The 14,610-nt window shown below is 35.2% G+C and overlaps 3 protein-coding genes across 3 annotated transcripts; all 3 read right to left on the bottom strand.

Moving 5' to 3' along the window:
• Positions 1-478: 478 nt before the first annotated feature.
• On the bottom strand, positions 479-2,107 carry LOC130735788 (uncharacterized). Its single transcript, XM_057587686.1, has one exon. It carries the CDS (start codon positions 1,481-1,483, stop codon positions 611-613), a length of 873 nt encoding a protein of 290 aa, XP_057443669.1. The 5' UTR covers positions 1,484-2,107; the 3' UTR covers positions 479-610.
• A 786-nt stretch (positions 2,108-2,893) lies between these two features.
• On the bottom strand, positions 2,894-3,957 carry LOC130735787 (uncharacterized). Its single transcript, XM_057587685.1, has one exon. It carries the CDS (start codon positions 3,909-3,911, stop codon positions 3,000-3,002), a length of 912 nt encoding a protein of 303 aa, XP_057443668.1. The 5' UTR covers positions 3,912-3,957; the 3' UTR covers positions 2,894-2,999.
• A 4,153-nt stretch (positions 3,958-8,110) lies between these two features.
• On the bottom strand, positions 8,111-14,322 carry LOC130740381 (putative DNA (cytosine-5)-methyltransferase CMT1). Its single transcript, XM_057592975.1, has 21 exons — positions 14,045-14,322; positions 13,922-13,956; positions 13,711-13,810; positions 12,928-13,035; positions 12,722-12,841; positions 12,528-12,627; positions 12,117-12,334; positions 11,942-12,007; positions 11,595-11,855; positions 11,037-11,095; positions 10,852-10,918; positions 10,416-10,745; positions 10,250-10,318; positions 10,062-10,148; positions 9,871-9,958; positions 9,490-9,608; positions 9,308-9,409; positions 9,155-9,198; positions 9,001-9,070; positions 8,679-8,782; positions 8,111-8,536 (listed from the first exon to the last, which is right to left on the bottom strand). The coding sequence occupies exons 1-21, from the start codon at positions 14,258-14,260 to the stop codon at positions 8,362-8,364; spliced, it is 2,538 nt and encodes an 845-aa protein (XP_057448958.1). The 5' UTR covers positions 14,261-14,322; the 3' UTR covers positions 8,111-8,361.
• Between the last annotated feature and the right edge of the window lie 288 nt (positions 14,323-14,610).

Raw genomic sequence — 14,610 nt, 5'->3', positions numbered from 1 at the left:
AGTAAGCATTCAAAATTTACATTTGTCTCATTTTCACTTTTTGCCTTACTTTCTGAGCAGCCAAACACCTTAACAAGGGTTCATGTCAAATTATTCATTACTGGTATTCATCACCCTCCAATGACAACTTTTTGTGGGTGTAACACGAACATGTTCCTTACTTTCTGAGGATTTTTAGCAAATGAAATCGTCTAGCTATTAGACATGATTTTGAACTTGATACTTAGAGTTTGATTCTAAAACAGGAGCATATTAGCAACTATATTGGTCATTTCTTTTTTAAATTGTTTTTGCTACCAACAGTAGTGGAACTGTGGAAGTGTAGTTGAGATGCTAAGATTTCATAAATCTATCATTTTCAATCTCTTACATTTAAAACCAATTTATATAGAAATTTAATGTTTGGTAAAAACGAAAAAGTAACTTTAAAAATGACAAACCGAAAGATAGAGTATGAACTTTTCATTGTATTTAATTGTATCACTAATGAATTGTATTGTATACATCATGTACAAATTGATTAGGCAAAAAATTCCAATCCTGATCAGATCCCTAAAATTTGGATCATTTGTAGGATTTGGAGAACTAATTAAGACTGATTGAGCATACTCTATAGAGTCATTATGTTGAGAAGGGAGGCTCTAGTTTTTACCAAATGCCTAAATACTCTCTCCAAATCATTCTCTAGACTTTCAATGGCATTCTCCAAAGCCTCCAAATTTTCATGTGCAGACTTAATCTTGGCAGTGTTTGAACCATCACATAGAAGGGTGCTTAAAGATGCTTCCACACATTGCAACTCATTGACATTCTCCTTGTTCTCTTCACAAGCTATAACCCCTTTATGCAATAACTTTGCTACCACTAACCATTTGTTTGTCTTTGACTTTGAAGCAGGCACGGCCAAGAATGATAAAAGGGATTGGAATGTAGACATGCTCATTGCAATGACTTCCCTAAGCACTCTAATCAAAGCACTGAGTTGTTGATCTTGATTCAAGAGTGGTGACACTCCAAATTTGGTATCCATCTTCTTCAAAGACGTAATCAACTTCTTGGCATTCTTCTTCACCTTCTTTGACAAGAAGATGTACTCGGCTACACTGGTTTGAATGCTTGAATCTCCCTTTCTCCTTCTAAGAGAAGAGTGAAGGGCTTGAACATTTTCCTTAATCTGTGACATGGTGTCTCTTGTGATGCCACAGATGTCCAAGATTGTCACTGAAGCATCCAACAATTCTTCCATGCATTTCTCACCTTGATGGTGAGAAATCACCTTTTGGGTGGATGCCATGTTGAGAAGATCTTCCAAGCTAATGAACAGATCTTCAAGCAAGGAAAGGCCAGATCCAATTGATGTTGATGTGGATGTGGATGTGGCTGCCCAAGCTTTTATCTTGCTCAGGTCCTCCTCTACTCTGATGGTATTAGGATGAGATGCAGAAGGAAAACTATTTGAACGAACATGGTACTTGTTTGCCATGCTTAATTGCTTTTTTGGTGGTTGATTTTTCTTTTCTTAGAGAAGTGAAGCTGAATGATGTTGTGTTTGTGTTGTTATACCAAGTCCTTGACTCTCTTTATATATAGAAGCCAATCATGTTCATACTTCAATTCTATAGGCCAAGAAAACAGGTAGCACAGACAGCTATGAGCTAAGGTATCGCTCAATCAATGTGAGCATGTGGCATCCATGCAGGTTTCATTGGAAATTGGTGAATTTGTCACATCTATGCCAAACATTGTGCATTATTATCATATGTGATATGATAGTATTGAAATAGGGTTGGAGTGTATAACTGGCATGTCTTCCTTGTGTTGGCAATCAGAAAACCTCATTAGTCATCACCTAGTTTGCCTCCTCTGCTGCCACATTGCCTTCATCATCTTAATTATAAAATTGTTGTTTGATTGTTTCAGCTTCATACTAGCTGGCTTGTCTCAATTCCAAAGAGATAGAATAGAACTGCAGCAAAATGGTAGTTTTGAAGGATGAGATCCAAATCTTGCGGGATATAACCCAATGGAAAACTCATTGAAGTATACATATTTTTAGAAGGAAAAAAATGATGTATATGGCACGAGTGGCATGTAATCGTTATGTCTCCTTGTTGAGTTCACCAACTCTTTCAGTGTTTTATCATGTTTGTTAAGTACTCATGGAAAGAAAAAATTGCTTAGTCATAGACTCCTTAATTCAATTGTGTTTTGTATTCTTTATCACTCGGTCTCTTAAAATGCCTAGACCTTCTATTATAGAAGTATAAAAAGGAATAGTACTTGTTAGACCTTCTGCTATTCTTCTGAACATTCTCTTCATTCTTGATACTAATGTAGATATTTAGAGGGATTGTGGGAGTCTCTTCCTATATTTTCTTCATTGCTACTTGAGGCTTGAGTAAGGGTGTTAAATGGATTGGATGAATTTGAAAATGAATTGTAATTGATGGATCAAGAACAAATCATTTTTTTTGAACCATAGAACAAATCATTTAACTCATTAAGAATCCATTAAAATTGTTTAAAAAAGTTATATTCATCATGACTCATACAACTCATTCATTGTTGGACCGGGTTGGGCTAGGCCTAGATTGAGTCGGGCTACTAATTTACCAGCTCTACCCTCCAATATCGGTGCGGGCTAAATGGCTTGACTCGCTACTGGCCTTCACATTTTCAGTCCGGGTTGGGCTAGCCTTAATCAGGCTGCTAGTTTTCCAACACAACCCTCCATGAGAGAGAGGTGTTCCAAACTTTTGTTATGTTAAGTAAAAAATCATGTTTGTTGAAGACCTGACAATTGTTGGTTTTCAGAAAGTATTTGTATGAATTTCAAAAGTAAAAATTAAACTAGAATATGGAAATTATGACAAGATATAATGAAGTTCAGGATCATGATGTTCTCATTTAAACATATATATATTGATTTCTGGAGGTCAAAAAATATGATCATTCTCACATTTACAGAGGATATGTATTTTTACTCATGATTAGGCTAATCAATGTGCTAGCATATTCAGAAACAACACTCTATTTTTCACTAAACATTTAAAAATGCAATCTAATCCACCCTCTACACCATCAATATCAACATTCAATGTCTCTAGCAATCTCAATGCTTTTTGTCCTTCACCATTGGAAGAATCACTGGTTTTCTCTCTTCCAAGGAGTGAACACAAAGCACTATTGAGATCTGCTGCAACCCCATTGATATTGTTCTTTTGTTCTTTCTCAATGGAAAATGACTTCAACTTGGAGATCAAGGAGGACCCTTTTGTTGTTCCAAGTGCTGGCAAGGAAATGAATAACAAAACAGAACTTAGTATAGAAATTGTGATGGTGTTTGCTTCTTGTAAAACTCTTGCTAACAATGTTAGATGCTGATTTTCTTGATTCAGAACAGAGAAGGTTACTCTGATCTGTTTCTGCATTAGCTTCATCTGTTTGAATTGGTTGGAAATTTTCTTCTTTGATTTCTTCCTAAAGCATTCATAAGCAGCAATGTTGTTTTCAATGCTTGAATCTCCTCTTCTTCTACGTATGGCTGATTGAAGAGTTTGAATGTGTTCTCTGAGAATCAACAACAATTCCCTTGCAGAATCACAAGCTTCTAGCAAAGTAACTGAGCCACACAATGAATCTGTTACCATTTTCCCATCTTGGTAGTGTAGAAGAGCTTGTTGGGTCTGTGGAGAATGGAAAAGCTCTTCCATGCTGATGTAGAGTTCTGCAAGCAGAACCAATTCACTCTGAATTGTCTTTGCTTCTAAAAGTGGGTGAGAATGATGAGGTTTTAGATGGTTTAGAAGTGCTTCAACTCTCTGAGAAGAAGGGTTTGTTCTATTGGGAAAGCTAATGGACCTTACTGGTTGGTGTGGATTGTGCAATTTAGAAACTGATATTGCTTCCATTTTTTTTTCTGCTGTTTTGATTGCTAGAAAGGTGTTTGTTGTTTTTCTTGACTGTAAACTAGGCTTTGTTGAATCTATTTATAGGAACATGGTCAGGAGGACCTAAACCTGGTCATATTTGTGGTCATAAACTATTTGGGAATATCATATATTCATATGTGATCATGTGAGGGCAATGTGGGTCATCCAAAGTTTCATATGACTTTCTGACATTTTAGGCCAGCAATAATTTGGTGGCTAGCTTTAAGGATTTTATTAATCCATGGTCATGAGATGGGCAACGTTGAACTTTGAGAGAATTGTGGTAAACATAGTGAGGACGTAAACAAAGGATACAGGCATTGATGGTGCTTGCTCCCCTTGTTATTGCATCATCAATAATTCCATCTTCATATTTTAGCCATTGTTTTTCTTATGTCCAACACATTTATTTTCCATCAAAATCAAGGGTCGTATATCAACTTTAACCAATAAAAAAAAGTGTGCTAAAAGAAAATCTTAGAACTTATAAGTTAATTAGATTATGTTTAACTCTACCTCCCTACAAAATTTATTGCATCATATATATCTCTAATTAATATGGGGCTTCGATCCAATATGGAGTGTTGAAGAAAAAATTGACATTTGTGTTGCTCATATTTAGGCAACATCTAATAAACGAGTATGAGATACTGATATTATCTTTGAATTCAAGCTAGACTTAATTCTACCTCAAAAACTAACTCTATATTATATTAAAACATATTTTACCATACCTCTATGTGAAACTTGTCCAAAAAAATGTTAAAGTGTTGGTAACATTTCAATTATTCAATAAAAAAACAGTAATGATATATACACACCTCATATTTTAAACACTTTATTTTCACCTATTTTTGTTTCTATCTCTCTCCTCTTATTATCTATCACATCTCATACTTTCTCTCTCTTACTTTTTCTTTTCTCCCTATCTCTTTTCATTCCACCTCTTTTCACCTCTCATAGAGGTGTGAAAGAAACATTTTCCATAAAAAAAATACTTTTAAATCATCATGTGTATTATTGGACTTGCATTTTACTATGAGCATATCTTGTCAATGCATGCCATACTTCAAGGGATAATAATTGATGGATTAAAATATAATCCTGGCTAGCTCAAAAAATTTAGTGGTTGTAGCCTAAAGTTTCCACCATAGGCCTGGAATCTAGGCTAAGATTAAGAGGTTACTTTGGGGGGACAAAATGAGCAATGCATTGTTCCCATAGTTTTAATCAATTTATTCCTGGGAGACAAAATGGAGGCAATTAACTAAGACATTTCTCCTACCTTGGAAAATGGAAACTATGTTAGCATAATAAAAACATACAGCAGATAATTTCTGCTACATTGTTTGTTGGGTGGGTGTGCCAGAGGGTACTTAAGAAGTGGCAAAAGAGTGAAGGGGCACGTATAGGAATCACACAGTGATTGGACAGGTAAAGTTTTATTGTGTTCTTCTGGGCAACATTACGTTTCAAGAGCAATGTATCCAACAATCATGTTCTATGACAAACTTAATATAAATGTTAAGTCTGTATATTGAACTAAACACTAAACCGAGATAAGTAAAATACTTACAAAGTTAAGTTGAAATTAATTTAAAATTTAAGTATACATCTTTGAAGAACTAAACAAAATTTGTCTTCTTTTAATCACAAGCTGCACGTTATGCATGTCAGCTAATAGTCATAATATTTCGCTAATCAAGATGTAAGCATTTCCTTAATTAGCTAGCATATGGCCAATGTATATCACCATGTTCTAAATCTCATGCAGAATAATCATTTAGTTAATTGTTAGCCTAAAGTCACATGACGTTCTTGAATTTATGAATTAGGCTAAAGGGAAACACCTGTGTCAGTTCAAAATGTATGCCAGATTGTAAAAGTTAGATTGCAAAAATTATATTTAAGTGAAATCAATTGCAAAACATCATTTTTTTTAGGTTTTTAGGTGCTTGCTGTGGTACCTTAAGCCAGACTAAGGTGTGGTACCCAAAATGAGTCGATTTTAATAATAAAGACTCATGTACCGGTTAAAATTTTGATTGTGTTCTATCGTAGTAATGCAACGTTCCATTCTTAGGGACGTGAGATTTGAAAGTTGTGTTTTCTGAGCTTTGTGCATCCACCAACCATGGTCATTTTACGCGCATCTTCATCACCATTATTCGTTTCCACCACTCGTACATTTTTCATCAAAAAATGAATTTCATGAGATAAAGTTAATTAACAAGTAAAGTAAAATCTAATGATGTAGTATTTACCTTGAATAACATGATAATAATCTATAGAATTACTTAATGGGGTACCATACCCAAAAAAAATTGAGGGTACAACAGAATTTACCTTTTTTTTATTGAATAAGACTCCTTTAAAATGCTATTTTTCATTAAAGTGAGTGAGTTATGTTGTATTTTCCGTTAATTTTTTTTGAAACATTATTTTCCGTTAATTAAATCTAAAATACATTATAATCGTACAAAAAATCAAGGGTTGCTCAGAGTATAAACAAGTGAAAGCTTATTCTAATTTTAATTAATATGGTAGAATTGCATATAAATTTATCTTTTGTGAGTTTTATAGAAGGCATGTGTATTCTTGGAGAACTCATATGTGAATATTAGGGATGGCAATGGGTAGGGTACCCGCAAAAAATATTCACCATGGATAGGGTAAAAACCCGCTAGATGGGTATGGGGTTGGGTATGGGTAATTACCCGCAAAAAGTAGTGGGTATGGGCACTATAGTACCCAACCTGCCCCATACCCGCACACATATAATATTATTATTATTATTTGGTGATATATTAAGTTATTAACAAATTAACTTAAGCTATAATTCAAACTTACTCTTTTAAAAAAAAATAGGAGAGTATTTAAGGTATTGATAATTATTGCTAATTTACTCCTACTTATTTTTAGAATTAGTAAGTTAATAACCTACAATTCTAAAAAAATATTTTTAGTTGAATGATTTAACTTGTTAAGTATTCGGATAATCTTTTTTATTTTTTATTTAAAAAGTTAGTTGTATTTTTATTTTCTATTAACAAAAATAATGAAAAATTATATTTTGGTTTGCTAAATTGCGGGTAATGGGCCCGGGTACGGGCATATAGGTACCCAGAGGGTACGAGAACGGGCATTCAAGTTCCTGCCCACACGAGTATGGGGACGGGTACGGGTAATTTTTGAAAACGCGGGTATGGGAATGGGTACTATAGTACCCTACCCATTGTCATCCTGTCTGTGATCTGTCTCGTGAAAAAAGACAAAAACTATTTGTGTAGTAATACTCTTATCATGTAGTAATACTCTATACTATATAATACATATTTAAATACATAGTGAAAAATTACAGTGAATAAAAGTAATTTTTTATAGATTTTTTTTATTCACTGTAATTCCACCTTCACTAAATGTGTATTATGCACTTTGGGTTAGGCATGCTTCAAGATAGCACATCAATCCAAAAAAATAAGAGGATATTAAAAAGACAATATTCATGGTGTGCTCACAGCCATCTAATCTAACAGAACGTCAAGCAATCAAGACAGAAAGGCTATAAATATGGCTTTCACGGTTCATCAATTATTAATTCATAGTTCAATTAAATAAAAGCATATAAAAGACTCTCAGTCAAATAAATTTATCCAAACATGCTAAATTACTATGGTATTTCATCTGATATATCATCAAAGATGAAATAGTGGAAGAGTCATTATACTTAAATTGACCATCATATGGCCATTAATAAATCATATACCCGATTTAAACAACCTTATATTATCATTGACCAAACCATAAAATTAGGGTCACACATTTCTAACATTATTCTTATATTCAATTGAGTTTAAAATTGGTCAGTGGTAATATAAAAAAAAAATTGGTCAGTGGTGATATGGAATTGGTCAATTTATGATTGATCAAAGTTTTGACAAGCGATGCATAACTCTGAAACTGAATTAAGCTTCGAGAACAACTTAGTCTTCATGGAAGATTCTTTCTAGGATCACTGAATGTTGAAGAAAGACTTTTTTTTTTAATTTCCATACCTCTTACGTATAAGTTATAAGAAATCTACACCTTCACCTTTCAGGGCAACATATGACATAGCCTCGGTCAATCATCAACAAATAAACACAATTCCAATTGTTAAAGCAAGCATTGATCATATATAAATTGTTTCTAAATAGACATAGAGTAGACCATCACCAAAGTGATCTTATAGCATAATAATCGATGTCTGTCATAAGTGTACCGTGTACATAACAATCATGCTGAAAATTCAATCATTATAATTAATGTTCCAAAAGCTCATTACAATAATGCATATTATTCTTCCGCCTCCAACAGTCCAACACTCTTCTTATATGAAGCTCCGAATAAAAATGGAAAACTTTAACCAGCAATCAATATCGAAGAGACCTCAACTAGAATCCTCATTCTCAATTTGAGCTGAAGATGAGGCAAGACAAACTGGATATCTAAAGGGGAGAGTTGTCAAAGGCTCATCATCACACAGCCCTTGGCAGGCCAAGCCAAACGTGTATCCCAAGGCGAGAGCCACAGGAACCGCAACTGCATTTCCAACTTGCATGTACCTGTATGTTGTAACATTGAGTGCCAAGACAGTGATGATTAAATTTTAACTGCTGAACTAAACTAAGCTAAGGTTAAAAAGTAAAAACTAGTTATATAAAGAAATGATTCTGAATCCTTCTAGACATACAATTACGAACATACCTTTGCTTCACCGGTCCACTAAGTTTATAGCAATCAGGAAACCCTTGCAGTCTCGCATTCTCTCGAATTGTAAGTACACGATCTTGTGTGGGGTGGAGAATGGCCTAACAATAAAATAGCTCAAATGAGAAAATGCAGAATGATACATGCAAAATATCATGACCAAGAGACAGCATTTGACATTACAACATGAGTTAAACTTTTAAAAGGCCCGCATGAAAGCCTTGGGAAGATACCATTTACATCAATGCAACATATTTGTACCGATTTTGTTCAGAATTGGTAGCAGTTACCAAATAAAGTATAAAACCCAAATAATAACCTGGTTGTGTGGTTCAGCCCTTGTCACAACTGTTGGCACAATTTCATCCCACCATAAACGTCCAAATGGCCTGTTTTTCATTTTACAGAAAGCAAATTAGGAAATTTGAAAGAGAAGAGGGCACCAAAAAATCAGATATTATTCATATACTTACTTAGTGGAGGTCCCACGAACAAATGACATAGCATAAGAAGGAACCTATGCATGAACAGAATACAGATATCAAACAGAGGAAAATGTTTTGGTATTATAAAGAGTAGTTCAAAATATATGTCCATAAAATAAGGTGACTAAAAAAGAATAGTACCAAAGGCTTCCCAGAATCTAGCAAGACTCTTGGAATTGATGGATCCCATACAGCTTTGTTGTCCTTCACAAGTACTCCACGTAGGTCTCTGAAGTTTGCACCCTGAAAAGCAAGCAGGCACCATTTAAACTTGCACTTAGGATTAAATAAAAAACACAGCAGAAAAGGTCAAGTTACAGAACCTTCTTCTGGGGAACCTGACAAACTCTGTCATAATCGTCTTTGTTTAATTTCAGAGGACGATGATCATACAGTTTTCTTTGTGGTTTGCTTTTAGCAGCAGCCATATTATTCACAATCTCTAGAAAACAGAGAACGTATAATCAGCAAATATCAATGTTTTAATAATCATGGTGACATGACAATTTTCTTATCCCATCAAACTACAGCGACCACCACAACACAATTATGGTTCTGGCCAAAACTATCCAAAGTAGTACAAAATTCCCAACAGTCTTATAAGCAGTACTTATTTTCAATCAGGTAAAGTTAAAACTGTAAAAGCAAAGCTCATAAACAAGATAGCATGCTTCAAAATTAAAACAGTAGATATGGAAGCAAACCGCTTTTGCTCAATCTAATATATTTTTGAAACTCAGTGCGAGGAGAGGTTCCATAGTTCCTTTCATCCCGGCTCTCATCATTTGCAACCTGTTTGGCAGGAAGATAAAAATTGGAAAGAAATACCACCAAAAATTCATATAGGTCCAAACTACCATACTAAACAATGTACTTGTGAGCAAAATAAACATACTGGAGGGAGATCTGATATTGCATCCTCAAGAAGAAGTGCGTTAGCCAGCTCACAAGTTTCTTTTTTATTAAATGCAACTGTAATTTCCTGCATTATGATTGACTGTCAGACCCCATTGATTAAAAACACAGAAGACAATTATTTTATAAGGAAATGCTAGGAACATGTCTGATTCTATCAGTCCTTACCTCAAACTCTGCGGGTACGAAACCTCTTGATACCACCTCATGAGTTGGTAACGGATATGGAGGCAATTTCTGCCAAAAAAATTGTCAAATCATTAACCTTCCCATTTATAACATCAACATAATCATTTCACCTAAAAAAATCTAGAAGTATAAATTGTGGTCTTACTTGGGAAGGACGAGCTCCCCATAAGAAAACACGCATCCGAAATTGCGGAAGGCCATAAGACCCTGCTGCCATCATACCCATTCTAGCTTGGTAGTTCATGGCAACAAGACGGCCAATAGCATAACGCCCTAAGAAACCACCAGCAAACTTCAAAATATCTACTACGTTCTCCATTAGGACGTATTTTGGCTTCAAGAAATCAATGATGTCCATGTACACAATTAGCTGACTGTTCTTAGTATCCTCTAATGGAGCCCGAGGGTTCCTGAAGCGGTTGAAACCGCTTACTCCTTGACATGGTGGTCCTCCACATATCAAATCAGCGTCACCCTGCACAAGAACAAATTATTACAAAAAAATTAATAAAAAGGAAATAAGCTTGCCTCGAAACGAAGAATTAAGTTTATCCACAAATGAGGAAAAGAGAGAGACTCACCGGAAGGGGCAATAACTTTCTCTTATATCCTTTCTTCACAAATTCTTCCAAAACTTCCTCGCAATCGCTGGAACATACATAACCACAGTTATAATCTTGCAGAGATTTCGCTATAAGGCATAAGCCTTTGGAAACAGATGGAAATAATAATCAATATTTTAATAACATGATTGTAAGATGATAACCTCAAGCCTTCTCTTGGCTCCCATGTATCCTCACTGGAACCATAACCCTTCCAACGCACCTAAATGATTATAACATCAAAATAATTGATCATTTAAGTTTGAAAGCACAAGATAAAATGAAAAGTTGGAGAGCAATAACATTCTTTTCTTTCCCTCAAATTTAGGATTTCAAATCAGACTTTTAATGTTATATCATGAAGACATCCAAAATATGAAATGGAAACTTTAATTTATTTCCATTCTATTCCACTCACTAGCAAATATATATATATATATATATATATATGCTGAACTGTGTTTAAAATCCAAATGTGTTACACAGAAAGCGCAAAGAACACTCACAATATTAAGCCAATCTTAATAATAACCTGAACAACAACAACAACAAAAAAACCTCCAAGAGTGGAGCAAAGAGAGATAGGAATTAAAAAAGGTGGGATATGATCAATGAAATGATGAGAAGTGTAGGGTAAATTTAAAATTGAGCTGTGCAAAAATAAAAGTTGCAACTTCAAATAAGCCAATTAATTTATCATGCAGGAGTGGAAGCTAACTTACTTTAAAGTATAGTCCTGGTTTTTTGACTTCGTTTGGGTCACCATAGCAAACCGCCAACAACCTTTCCACCTCAAATTCCTCTGAATCAGATAGAACTTCTGAAGCTTCAATAGTCATATCATCAACTTTATCATCAGCATCATCCTCATCCACATCTAGGTCAGCATCTGGCCTTTCAGTTCCTAAAAGTGAAAACTCCTCACAAAGCTTAGCCCAAGCTTTCAGTAGATTCAAAAAATCTTCTGCCAGTTCATTCCTGACCTGATTATCATTTTGAGAAGCAATATAAGTACAAGAATGAAGATACAATGGCAAGTTTCTAACACACGATGCCAAATGAACCATACCAGAGTTTCTGGGTGATTTAACTTCAGACTTTTACATGCGTGTTCGTTTGTATCAACAGCCCACCTCTTTGAAGTCAAACACAAAAGCATTATAAAGCCCGTCAAAATTATTGCTCAAAACAAAAGCAAAAACAAACCAAATCGCTTGATAAATATTAGTCTAAAATCTACATACTGTGACAAGTTTGATGCCAGATAAAGATGCACCCAAGCAAATACCAGTGGACATAGCTCCACATCCAGAATACAAGTCTAACAATGTCCACTCTGACGAAATGGAACTGTTATTTTGACAGGTCCCTCCATTAACATAGTCAGCATCATTGACACAAGCATTAGATCCTGACTCAGTTGAAACTGTGGAAGATGAATCATTTTCTATTCTGGTTGTTTCTGGTTATCAGAGGAAAAAGAGTCAGGTTGCAAAATTCAGCAAAAACTAACATTAAAACAGCAGTAGTCATGATTCATAAGTCATATAAAAATCGGTATATCTTTGATAGAAATGTAAAGTACAAATAACAATGACCATGAGTCGTGTTGTGTGGTTATTTTATACAAATCCTATCTGAATAAAAATCCATACCGCTCACGAGGTTTGAAAAGGTCAAGTATGGCACTGTGTACTTCATGTCATAATAGAAATCACAAGAAGGGATTATCTCCTTCCTGGCAGCCAAGCCCATCTGCAGTATTCAAATTGCAAAAAGTGACCATGTAATTATTAAAGTGCCATGTAATTAGATATTACAGAAAACTAAGTGACCATGAAGCACGTACCGTGGAAGTGATTTTAGCGATTTTCAATTTGGATACAAGACAATCAAGCGGGTTTTCATCTTTGACATCAGATATAAATACCCGTTTCTTGTCAACCAGATCACTGTGGACTTTGATGACCTGCATGCATTCAAGACACCAAATGAATGGCCCATAACAAATGCAGGATAATTAAAACAAAAGCTGTTGATAAAATGTAATCGCACCGTGTCTTCAGCTCTGTAGAACCATTGAGCCGTGAAATACTTCTTATCATCAACCGTTTCAAACATCTCAACGATTCTTGCAATAAAATCAGCATTACCATCTTCAGCCTGAATTCCATGTGGTAGAAGAATAAATCAACACAACAAACAGTAAAAAAAAATATTTCCCAAAGTAAGGCCCAGATTGGATTAACTTCTAAATTATGTGAGCTTTTAATCAAGATATGTATGTGACTTTCAGTTTTGTTAATCGCGGAAAATAGCGAAAAGCCAAAAATCCGCTACTTCAAACACTCAAAGCGGCAAATACCATAGAATGGTGGTGAGCCCTCAGAGCGCTACGCAATAGCGCCACTAAAACCGCTATTTGACAACAATGGTGTCTCCTAACAATAAAGGAAAGCTTTTGTGATTTGATTTTCATTAGTAGTAGTTAAAAGCATTTCCAACCAAAATCTATGACATACAACCGGATCGAATAAAAAGCAAATTTAGGTTATTGTAACTGAAACCCTAACAAATAAATAAGATTACAAAGAAGTTAAATGCATGAGATTCAACTTTTATCAGGTTAAATGCGGATCGAAGAAAAAGCAATTTTCAGATTTTTTTCCTTTAATGTTTGAGAAGTTCATTCAAAATAGCTCAATGCATGTTAAAATAGTGAACCTATCAGAAATTTTTCGACATCGAAGTGTTGTGATAGTGAAAGGATTCTGCTATAACAAAAATCTAGGGAGATCATATCATGGTGATTCAGATTGCGAAGGAAAAGGAGAAAACCTTGACATATGCGTCATCGTTAAGGTCGTAGAGTATCCCATCAACCCTAGCTTGACTGTAGTGAGACTTCACCTGGAGATTCTCAGTTTCGCTCTTTGCCCTAAACAATCGCATAGATCCAGAGATATTAGATAACCATTAACCGAGTTTTCAGCTATGCAAATGGAAAAAACGAGAAACAAAGAGGAATCTGAGATACTCAATTTCTCACCCGTTGGAGTTTCGAGCTGAACCCTTCTTTTCCACCTGATACAAAACAAGAGAAATAGGGTTAAAATCGAAAGTAAATAGGTACAAATCTGTATAGAAGTAGGGTTGAAGAGAAGAAGAAGACCTTGGGGTAACGGTGGGGCCACTTAGCGCGGGCTTCGGCGGCCGGAATAGGTTTTCCGACGAAGAAGGCGTCGTCATCGGAGTTATCGGAGGGGCGTTTGGCCGTTTTACGTTCAGTTGGAAGCAGTGAAACGGTGTCGTGTTTCTCCTCCGGTGGTGGTGGTGGCTGGCGCTTACGTTTGGCCATGGGTGGTGGCTGGCGCTTGCGTTTGGCCATGGGTGGTGGCGGAGAAAGAGAAGAAGCGGCAAAAGGCGAAAATGTAGGGAGTGAGAGAAATGGTGAAGGGTAGTGGGGTTTTGAAGAGCCACTCGGGCGGGAAAAAGCGAAAATTTTGCTGAAAATTATTTAGAATATGAAATTTGATTTTGGATATACAATATTTATAGGAATGGTTATAATGTATGATTAAGGTGATTTAAATTTTTTCTGTATCCAATAGCTGACTTTGGAATTTTCATATTTCTATATAAAAAATGTGATAATTTCAAATTTCAAATTTGAAACTATGTGCAGTTAAATTTTAAGTGGAGGCATTTCAAATATTTGAGTGTGATATATACAGTAAA

This window comes from Lotus japonicus, chromosome 2 (assembly GCF_012489685.1).
Source record: "Lotus japonicus ecotype B-129 chromosome 2, LjGifu_v1.2".
NCBI classification, from domain to species: domain Eukaryota; kingdom Viridiplantae; phylum Streptophyta; class Magnoliopsida; order Fabales; family Fabaceae; genus Lotus; species Lotus japonicus.
The sequence above is the reverse complement of the archived record's forward strand: the minus strand, read 5'-3'. Positions and strand labels throughout refer to the sequence as shown.